The sequence below is a fragment of the Bison bison genome, unplaced genomic scaffold (genome assembly GCF_000754665.1).
Source record: "Bison bison bison isolate TAMUID 2011002044 unplaced genomic scaffold, Bison_UMD1.0 scf7180017864248, whole genome shotgun sequence".
NCBI classification, from domain to species: Eukaryota; Metazoa; Chordata; class Mammalia; order Artiodactyla; family Bovidae; genus Bison; species Bison bison.
In genome coordinates this window covers 1,142,256-1,153,771 of record NW_011494820.1, presented here as the reverse complement: position 1 = coordinate 1,153,771, position 11,516 = coordinate 1,142,256, and the positions used below count along the sequence as shown (strand labels likewise).

The window sequence follows — 11,516 nt, the reverse complement described above, 5'->3', positions numbered from 1 at the left end:
GCAGGGTGACAATATATAGCCTTGACGAACTCCTTTTCCTATTTGGAACCAGTCTGTTGTTCCATGTCCAGTTCTAACTGATGCTTCCTGACCTGCACACAGGTTTCTATAACTTACTTGTTTCACAGCTACTAGTTTGCACCTTTCCACCCCCTTCACCCATTTAGCCCCCCCGCCCTCTTCCCTCTGGTAACCACCAGTTTGTTCTCTGTGGGTCTGTTCCTGTTCTGTTTGTTCACTTGCTTTATTATTTAGATTCCACGTAAAAGTGAAAACACACGATGTATCTTTTTCTCTCTTATTTCCTGAACAAGCTCTCATTTTAAACTATTGAGAAATTTGACTTAGAGATACATCCAGAGATCTTATCTCTTAGAATAGGATACTTCTTGAAAAAACTTCCCTGAGAACAACAATGATCGAATACCTCAACAAAAGACGGAATCACATCCCCTTAATTATTTTCATTTCTGAAGAACTGTTTTAGCTGACAGCTCCAGCTGTCTCCTGGAGACAGACCGAGGTGAAGAACAACAATTAGAAGACATGGTCCCTACCCTGAGGAAATAAAATCTTGATGGAAAACCTAGAAACTCACAGAGGGTGCCGAGCTCCAGAAGCGAATGCAGTCCAGGAGGCAGATGCCCCTGGCATTTTAAAATAAACTTCTTAGTAAACTAGGAAGAATCAGACTATAGTAGGTGCCATCAATCATTTGTACAGTCATTCAAAAAACAAAGGTATACACAATGAAACAAAAAAAGATAAGTAAATAGGAGTTGAGACTATGTCCTGATGCCCAAGTTCAACCATGGAAATCATTACAGCAGTTTTAGCAAAATGAAGCCTTGTATCAGGAGCTAACTTTGGCACCAGGAAACAAGGAAAAGTGTTCAATACAACACAAGAAAAATCCTGTAGGACTTGAATGAAAGAGCAACCTTTATGTAGAGTAAGTTTAAGACTGCGTAAAGCTCATTTCAATGTTCTTATTTCCTAATTTACATGTGGACTGGTCACGATTGACACGGCCCTGAAATTTCTTACTGAAAACCATGGAGAGATGAGAATCTCTCTGGGCACAAGATGAAATGGCTACTCACTATCTGGTCAACCCCTCAGCAAAGTGTTTGAGGCTCCTCACCAGCATCTCTCTGACCTGCTCCCTCCACTGGTCTTGAGAGTGAAAAGTGAAAGTGAAAGTTGCTCAGTCACATCCGACTCTTTGCAGCCCCATGGACTCTACAGTCCACGGAATTCTCCTGGCCAGAATACTGGAGTGGGTAGCCGTTCCCTTCTCCAGGGGTCTTGGGGAAGTCCTACCTTTCTGTCAAGTCCAAGACTCCAATGGCTTGGCCTATCCCAGCCTGGATTCATTACTCCCTCCTCTATTCTATTGACAGAGCTTACCAAGTCTGGCCTGGGCATGATGAAGGCCTCAACTTACACATTTCAGGAAGTCCAGGCCAGCACCACGCTTGGCACAATAACTGAACAAAGATTTGTTGAATTTTACTGAAGGAAAGGCAGAGACGTCAAACTAATAGAGGAGAAATGAAAAGTGGCAGAGCTCCGACAGCTCTAGGCTGAAGTAGGGCAAGTGGAGAATCAAAAACTAGGGTGAGGACTGTGGCTTCCACGGCCAAAGAAGAGAGAGAAGCCAAAGGCACACAGGGCTCGGTTGGGAGCCCCTCCTTCCTGGTCTCTGTTACAGGGCTGAGCTCCTGGACACTCATCCGCTCTAGGTATGAAGAGAACATATTAAGGAGTTTAATAACGCTGCATGATGAGAGAGACAATCAGAGAGGATGATGGCCAGAACACACCACATTTGGAGAATTCCCTAGAGGTCCAGTGGTTAGGACATTGGCGCTTTCACTGCTGGGGCCTGGGTTCAACCCCTGGTTGGGGAACTAAGATCTTGCAAGCCTCATGACATGGCCAAAGTGAGGGGGTGGGGAAACACTACACTTGGGCAGGAGAAAGTGATAAAGAAGAAAGTTGCTTTAAGAAGAACTAAGAGCAAGAGTCCTTAAACCACTGGAAGGCTCAATCTGCAAGAGAAATGAGTGTCTTAAGACATTTCTGAAGAATGAATGGTAGAGAAGAGCCAATGACTACTCAACTTTCTTCTGATCCAGGACCAACACCTTAGAAAGGCTGGAGTACTTCAAGAAGTACTTATACAAGGAACAGAATAAACTTCATGCTCATTCCTTCCTTGGTGCTTGGCAAGGAATTCATGGTTGACTGGACAGCAGAGAAGACAGGCAGTCACCCCACTGAGTCCCCTCCTTGAAGGCTGTGCCCTCCACTCAGGTCTGATAGAACCACATGTTCCATGCCTTCCTTGCACTCATGCCTGCCCCAGCCTGGAATACTGTTGCCTCCTTGGCCTAGGCAAAGCCTCTCATCCAGGCCACAGTCATCTCCTCGGGGGATGCTTCTGACACCCAGCCTGACTTCAGCTGGACTCTGGTGTCCCAGGTGCACATTCCATGGGCTCTCTTCTTGCTGACAGGTAGTCTCTCTTGCCCTGGCTGATCAACTCCTCATCACCCTCTCTCTGGTCGCCCCTGCACTGCATTCTGCAGTGTCTGCCTCTCCTGAACTGTGAGCCTTTGGGACTCGCTGCTGTATCCCTGGAACCTGGCACAAAAGGAAAGGTTACTGAGCAGTTGAGATTAAATGCTTAAGAATGAACTTTAAAAAACAGCCTCTGATGCTCCAGTCCAGCTTTCTAATCTTCCACAGTACTGGATCCGCTCCAAGCTGCTCTGAGTGATGTCATGCTCTAGGGAGCCCGTGGGGCACTGGGAGAAGCAGGGAGCACAGCAGGTCAGCACCAGAGTTCAAGAGAATAAGGCCAAATCTCCAACCACCCACACCCTCAGGCAAGTTCTTACTCAGGTCCAGTTCCTCTTCTAGAAGCTCAGTGAAACCACCCACTTCCTAGGGTTTTTGGGAGATTTAAATGAGAGACAGAAATTATGGCTGTCGTCATCATCATCAACCACTGTATTCTGAAAGAGGTGCTCAGTGCTGTGCTACGCTTAGTCACTCAGGCGTGTCCGACTCTTTGCAACCCTAGGGACTGTAGCCCACCAGGCTGCTCTGTCCATGGGATTCTCCGGGCAAGAATACTGGAGTAGGTTGCCATGCCCTCCTCCAGGGGATCTTCCCAACCCAGGGATAGAATCCAGGTCTCCTGCATTGCAGGTGGATTCTTTACTGTCTGAGTCACCAGGAAAGTCACACTTTCACTTAAATGACCGAAACCTGCTCATTTATGAAACTTTTCTGAATCACTCACATATTGCTTTACTTACTGATAAAACCACTTCAAAAGGGATTTTGCTGTGATCCTAGATAGCTTCAGGAAATCATTTTAAAACCAGCAAAGTCCAACTCTTGGGAAAAGTACACCAAGGGCAGCAAGGCTTTCCTTCGGCACTAGACCAAGTCAAGCTCAGTGCGGTAAGCTAGGAGCAGAGCTAAAGCCTGCAAGCAGGCTAAGGACACAGACTGCCGGGCACCAAGGCGACCTGCATTTACAGAACCTCCTTAAGGGTGGTGAAACAGAAAACTTTAGAGCTGAAATTTTACTTCCCGGGTTTGGACTAATAGATCCTCTCTTGCTAATGCTATCTGGCTTTAGGAAATTACGAACCATAAATTCCTCTTCTGACTCCTTGCATTCTTTGACGGGTGTGCTGAAAGGCTGAATGCTCTCTGATATGCACTAACATGCTTACTTCTAATGGTCTGTGTTCCCATATTTAGTATCCCAGAGGTACCGAGACAAGAGCCACACCATTCATTTGACAGCACATGCCTCGCCATTTGAGTAAGTTCTAAGAATAGTCAAATTTATGTCATCACCATCTTTTAATATTCAGAACTTAATCCATATTATAAGTAAAATCTGCAGAAATACTGGAGGAATTAAGCAAGTCTTACAAATTTTGACCAGTAGAAAATATCTTACAAGTCATAGAAGTAAAAATCAAATTAAAAATTGTTTCTTCCTAAGGAAAGCTATGAAGGTCCTAATTGAAGTGTCCGTTACGTTGCCTAAAAGCCAACCTGTAAATATAACCTTTTTAGTTTCAGGTACACCACTCCATATGCCGTATAGCTAGCTCCTAACACATGTATAATAGTGATTTTTTTTTAATCATATAATCTCATCTGTTGCATTGTAATCCCTTTTAAAATTTTCATTTATTAATGAATTTCTTATTTGGCTGCATCAGGTCTTAATTGCAGCATGCAGGGTCTTTTAGTTGTGGCATGTGGGATCTAGTTCCCCAGCCAGGGATTGAACCCAGGACCCCTGCATTGGGAGCACAGACTCTTAACCACTGGATCACTAGGAGTCCCTCTTTGTCATATTTCATTTGTTATATTTAAAGCTTTTTTGCCCTAAAAACCTGAGTACCATTCCCCACTGGTCATTTGCTATTATACTCAAATTCTACAAACTAACACAAATTTGAGCTGTGGTTTTATAGACTGCTGCTGCTGCTAAGTCGCTTCAGCTGTGTCCGACTCTGTGCGACCCCATGGACTGCAGCCTACCAGGCTTCTCCATCCATGGGATTCTCCAGGCAAGAACACTGGAGTGGGTTGCCATTTCCTATGTACAGGAAATATTAGAAACAACGCCTGGAGCCTCTAAAACCTGATTTCCTTGGACTGGAAATTAAACAGACCCTGAAACAACAGGGCCCCAGCCCCCAGATCAAAAGTATCATCTAGCGGGGAAAACATCAACTATTTTCTGATTTTTATTTGGTTCATTTCTAATTTTCTTTCTATATTAAGTAGGCAAAACAATGCTAATATGTGACTCTGGTGGTTAATTTTAAATTCCTTATGCCCACACACAATTTGGGCTCAAAAAATAATTTCCATTTGTCAGATTAACCATCTACTCAAGGAGATCAAACCAGTCAATCCTGAAGGAAATCAACCCTGAATATTCATTGGAAGGACTGTTGCTGAAGCTGAAGCTCCAAACTTCAGTCACCTGATGTGAAGACCCAACTCATTGGAAAAGACCCTGATGCTGGGAAAGATGAAGGCAGGAAAAGGGGATGACAGAGGATGAGATGGTTGGATGGCATCACTGACTCAATGGCTGTGAATTTGAGCAAGCTCTGGGAGATGGTGAAGGACAGAGAAGCCTGGGATGCTGCAGTCCATGGGGTCGCAAACAGTCGGACACTACTTATCGAATGAACAACAAAACAAGGTAAAATGATCCATGAAAACTGAAGTAACTGACACACTCTCATCCCTACTCTTTTTTTTTTTTCATTCTTACTCTTGAGAGTCCAACCTCTCCAAGGGTGGTCAGGGATCAGCACCCTTGGGAGATGGTTAGAAATGTGGACTCTTTGGCCCCACTGGGACCTGGCACATCAGAATCTGCAACGCAACAGGATTTCTGCAGAGATCTGCTGCAGGTGCAGCTGAGAGACGCATTGCTCTAAAGCACAGTTGTCTGGAAATTTCTGCAGTGATGGAAACGTTTTTTACCTTCATTAATATAATAGCTATTAGCCACATGTGGCTACTGAGTACTTGAGATATAGCTAGTGTGACTGAAGAACTGAATGTTTAATTCTATTTACTTTTAATGCATTTTATTATTTCTAATTATTATTATTTTTTTGCTGCTCTGCATGGCATGTGGGATCTTAGTTCCTCAACCAGGGACTGAATCTGTGCCCCCTGAAATAGAAGTGCAGAGTCTTAACCACTGGGATGCAAAGGAAGTCCTCAATTTTAATGCATTTTAATTTAATTTATGGCAAGGGGCTACCACAATGGACAGTGTAGCGAGTACCTGCGTTTCCTTGCAAGCAAATGGTCAAGAAGTGACCACAGCAGCCAAATCTGCCAATCTGGCAGCACAATCCTTCTATCCTTCCAACATGCAAAATGACTTGAAGGCCAGTCCTCTTTAGCTGCTTCTCCCAGAACATCAGGCCTGAAGCTGGGCCTCTAGGGTGACACCGCTGACCATTCTACTTCCTTTTTTTTTTTTTTTAAGGTCAGAAGTGGATATATTTAGATTCAGAGAGAAGTACACTCCACAGACAGAGTGCGAGCCATCACAGAGGGCAAGTGGCGAAATTTGGCGTGGTTAGTTTTTATAGACTACTTTTGCTCAGGTTCTTGACGTCTCATTGCAGAAAGAATTCAGTGAGAGACAAGTGATAGGTAAGAAGTAGGTTTATTTAGATTCAGAGAGAAGCACACTCTGCAGACAGAATGTGGGCCATCACAGAGGGCGAGTGTGGCCCCTTTTTATTAAATTTCCAAAACTCACCTGTCAGCTTTCCCAGGTCCAGAGTTTTCACCCTGACCTCTTAGGAATCTCACTACTAGACAAAAAGTAAGTCCACCAGCCTTTGATGACTGGCAGCTTTCAGACCCCAGGGCACCTGAAGCCTGAGGATTCTCAAAGGTGTGGTATACAAACACAGTGTTTGGGGCCATGGTAGTGGGGTGGGGGACCCAGAGATTGCACCAGACTTTCAAAGGGGCCCATGATTCAAACACTGGTTAAGAACTCTGGGAGGAAGGAAGAACTTTGGAGCCTGGCAGTCCTGACAAAAGAGGCTTCAACCCGAATCTGGCAATCTCATAAACCTTTCATAGAGGGTTTCAAAGGTATTCACAAAGGCATTCAAAGGTATTCATAAAGGTATTCAAAGGAAGCACATGAAAAAACTACGTAAACTTCAAAATGTAAAATGTACTATTATAAAAAATAAGGCTATACGTGATAGAGCGATATACTCAGAAAATCTTTGGCAGATGAGAGAACATTTTCTGCCTTCCTGGTTCCGTATAAGAAATGAATGAGGACATGGTCAGTGAAAGGTCCAAATCAGAACCTGTAAAACTCTCCAGGAAAACCTCAGGGTATCACCCAAGAAAGTCAGAAGATCATTCAGGGAAACTGGTTATCCCTCACACAGGAAGTCTCCAGCTGATGAGGGCTGAATTTCAACTAAGACGGTGCATTCCAAGGTCCCCGGTGTCCACCTACTATCTGTGTAGCCGGAAGGAAGAACAATACACTGTTCACTGTTCCAAGACTCCATCAAGCTGAAGCCATAATGACGAAATGAATCACACACAGGCACATGGAGCTGCCTTCCTAATAACGTAGAAGGGTGTAAGAAAAACCCAGGTTTGAGGAGGACAGGCATGCTTTCCTTCTTTAAACACATTCAATGGTGACAAAGTGGGCTTCCCTGGTGGCTTAGTGGTAAAGAACCCGCTTGCCAGTGCAGAAGAACTGGGTTCGATCTGGGGGTCAGGAAGATCCCCTGGAGAAGGAAATGTCAACCCATTCTAACGTTTTTGCCTGGAAAATCCCACAACAGAGGAGCCCTGCAGGATACAGTCCATGGGCTGCAGAGTCAGGTATGACTTAGCAACTGAACACGCACGCACGGACAAAGCCGGTTGAGAGGGCCTCAAATCTGAGATGAAAAATTCTTTCTTGCCAGCCAGTTGAGCTAAATGGACTCCAGGGGCTATGAAGGGGTTGGCAGGGCACAGAGAGAGCGCAGGGTCAAAATGACTCAGAAAGGTCTCACCCAGTTGGCCAATCAGGAAAACACAGTTTGCTCCCCTGCCCAGGTTGATAATCTACCTGGCTGCTGGGTTTACTATGAGGAATGAAGTTAAAGCGTTAGTCGCTCAGTCATGTCCGACTCTTTGCAACCCCATGGACTTCAACCCGCCAGGCTCTTCTGTCCACAGAATTCTCTAGGCAAGAATACTGGAGTCAGTAGCCATTCCTTTCAAGGAACAGGCCCACCCAAGCTGTGTTTCTCCGAAGTGGAGTAAGTGGCCTGCCCACTAGAGGACTAAAGACTGGTGTCTGGACTTGGGTGACTTTTAGGGCCCTGAACTCATCTAGAGGCTACGCAAGAAGCAGATCAGATGTGAAGCTCCCCAAAGTCTCAAAATAGAAACCCCAGCGCTCTTTCTACCGCAGAAAGAAAACAGGAATCAGCTACCTAACAGCTATGTGGTGGTAAAGCAAGTACCATACCCTCCCTTTTCAGTTTCTTAAGCTTCAAAGAAAAAGGACTCTCTGTGAGAACATCAAGTAGTGACTGCATTCCATTCTAAAGCCTACCTAAGGGAGTTGAGAATTGAGATTGACAAGAGAAAAGCAGCAGCCTCAGGGCTGTGCTGGGGTGCCACAAGCCTGAGGAAGGCCGTGTCTGAGCAGAGTTCAAGCTGCTTAAGCAGCTCCAGGCCTAGAACAGAAGGAACACAGGTAACTTGGCAAACAAGAAAACACTGCTTCTGTGGTTCCTGGGTGTGAAAAGCCCGTTTTCCCTTTTCCCTAGCTCCAATCAATCCTTTCAGAATCTAAGTGCCACAAAACTCGACTGAATACTAGGTGCCAGGTATTGTTCACAGCCCTGGGAATACCAAGGAAAGCACAACAATGCCCTTGCTCTCAGACTGGCTTAGCAGACAAGGCCTCACAGAAGGGCACCCTCTCCCGGCTCAGCTCTTTGTGCCAGGAATCACCTCTATTCAGCACACTGCTGTTATGATGACTGTTATAAGTCAGTCTCCCCCACCCCTTACTTCTGAATGAGCTTATTATAAGAGAACCTCTTAGCCATCCTGGTGTCTGTAGCACCTAGCACACTGCTCCAGGGGGTGGGGGTGGGGGTGGAAGTATGTATATGTGACACTCTGAACTTTCCAGATAGAGGCCTTGAAACTGGAAAGAATTGACATGTTATAAGAAGCAGAGGAAAGAAAGTTTGAAGAATGCCTGCCACATCCATCTTTTACTTGCCTTCTCTGTTTCTGGGGCTGCTGTTCACCTGGCTTTGTAACCTGTCCTCCCTAGAAGGTTCTAGGCACTGTACAATTCATACCTCCAGACCCTGGTCCCATCCCCAGGGACCCCAAACAGGTCCCATTCAACAAAACCTCATCTTCCAAAAAGTGCTTTGCTATTTTCTAATAATTCAAGCAGACCCCAAACACAATGGGCTGCCTTGTGAAGCACATTCTAACCAATCCTAGCTGGCTGACAAGTGGTAGGTGGAGGTGAGACATAAAAACCACTGATTTTCCCACTACACCTGAAATAAAACCCAGACTCCTTCCCGAGGCTTGTTATCCCCATGTGATCCTGGTTCCAGACTCTCTCCAATCTACTGGGGACTTTCAGTCCCTAGCTCTGCTTTCTTCCTGCCCTTTCCCACCCTGGGGCTTCTGAAGGTGCGGAGCCCTCTCCACCTGGCTTCCCACAGCTTTCCATCCCTTTACTTACAGTTTTTCTCACAACTTAGTTTTGTTATTATTTTCTCTCTCTCAAACCATTAGCTTGAGAACAGTGACTATGTCAGCACCCAGCTCTGTGCCCCACACATAGTATCTAACAAATATTCGCCAAATTAATTTAAAAAAAGGGGGATCCTTTGTCTCCACTCAGCTTCCCCACTAACTTTTTTACTGGATCATTCCCAAATCAAATGACTGCTGCCGCTGCTGCTGCTGCTAAGCCGCTTCAGTCGTGTCCGACTCTGTGCGACCCCACAGACGGCAGCCTATCAGGCTCCCCAGTCCCTGGGATTCTCCAGGCAAGAACACTGGAGTGGGTTGCCATTTCCTTCTCCAATGCATGAAAGTGGAAAGTGAAAGTGAAATTGAAGTCGCTCAGTCATGTCCAACTCTTCCTGACCCCATGGACTGCAGCCTACCAGGCTCCTCCGTCCATGGGATTTTCCAGGCAAGAGTACTGGAGTGGGGTGCCATCGCCTTTCTCTTTATTCCCCAGTCTTATTTCCCACAACTCATTCTCCATTACCAGCCCCCCTAATTACCCATCTTCGTAAGTACCACCGATTTCATTCCGTTGTCCATTATTCACAAATCCTGTGTGTACCCACCTCTCAGCCCTTACACCCCTCATCTCCAAAACAATCATCTCCAAACCCCTCATCTCCAAAACAATTCCATAAACCTTGAAACCACCTTTCACCATAAACCTCTCCATCCACAAACTCTCCTTAAACTCATCCCTCTCACCTCAGGACGAGCTCTTAAAATCTATCACTCAACTGCTTAGCTCCATAAGCCCCCTTTCAATCCGTTCCATTTTAACCCCTCACGTCCCTTCGGCCTCAGAATCCGGCTTCAGTCCTCCTCAAGCCTCCCCCTCCCATGCGCCCTGCCCTCCCTCTCTCCGCCCAGAGACTCATAGCATCTCTCACCTTGCACCTTCCTCACCCCTCACGACCCCAGCTGCCCCGGTCCTGGCCCCTCGGCCCGCCCCCTTCAGAGAAGCGACTTTAGATGGCCCCCCGCCGAATCCGCGCCAGCACCTGGCCTGCGCCTCGTCCAGGCTCTGGTCGGTGATGGCCATGATCTGCTGCAGGACGTCGCCTGTGTTGGAGCCCGGTGGGGGCCCAGGCGGCGAGCGGCGCGGGGCAGGCGGTGGCGGCGCGGGGCGCGGCGGGCGCTGGGGAGCGTCCATGAGCTGCGGGTGCTCAACCAGGAGCTGGGGAGACTGGAGAGCTCGCGCGGACGTCGTAGCCAACTGCTGCGGTCCGTGCGCCCCGCGCGCGCACCCCGGAGCCCCGCCCCTCGCCTCTGCCTACGGCCAACCGCCGCCAGGCAGGCGATGGCGCCCCGCCCAGGGACACGCCCTACTATCGCCACCAGCCAACCATCGCCGCCCAAGCAGCCTCACCCCGCCCACAGATACGCCCCCACCAGCCCCTCTCAACGGCCTAGGACTCTTTTGGAGGTTGCTGAGCAACGGCGCTTTCCATTTTAACCCCCTCCCTCTTCCCTGCTGGCTCAGACCTTAAAGAATCCGCCTGCAATGCGGGAGACCTGGGTTCGATCCCTGGGTTGGGAAAATCCCCTGGAGTAGGAGAGGGCAATGGCACCCAACTCCAGTGCTTTTGCCTGGAAGATCCCATGGACGGAGGAGTCTGGTAGGCTACAGTCCATGGGGTCGCTAGAGTCGGACACGACTGAGCGACTTCACTTTCACTTTTCACTTTCATGCATTGGAGAAGGAAATGGCAACCCACTCCAGTGTTCTTGCCTGGAGAATCCCAGGGACGGGGAAGCCTGGTGGGCTGCCGTCTATAGGGTCACACAGAGTCGGACACGACTGAGGCGACTTAGCAGCAGGGCATAGCAACCCACTCCAGTATTCTTGCCTGGAGAATCCCCATGGACAGAGGAACTGGCGGGGTACAGTTCATGGGATCGGACTGAGCGACTAAGCACACATTCTTCCAGCCGGAGAGGGCGACGCCGGTTTTGCTCTGCTTCGAGACTCCCACCTCTCACATCTCTGCCTTCCGCATTTTCTCAGAGCGACCGCTCCTGCTCAGAGCCAGAGCCCACCCCTCTCCCCTTTTCATAGGCTCCCATGTCTCAGAGCATCCCTCAGGAACCTATACATCTCTGATCCTAACTTCTCAGACACTCCACTC

General features: G+C 47.6%; 1 protein-coding gene across 1 annotated transcript in view; it reads right to left on the bottom strand.

The window, feature by feature from the left end:
- The window catches only part of PBX4 (pre-B-cell leukemia homeobox 4), a 55,068-nt gene extending 44,528 nt beyond the window's left edge, over nt 1-10,540 (bottom strand). Inside the window, exon 1 of the mRNA XM_010847247.1 lies at nt 10,389-10,540. Within this exon, the coding sequence (XP_010845549.1) occupies nt 10,389-10,540 (152 nt within the window). The remainder of the gene's footprint in view (nt 1-10,388) is intronic.
- Between the last annotated feature and the right edge of the window lie 976 nt (nt 10,541-11,516).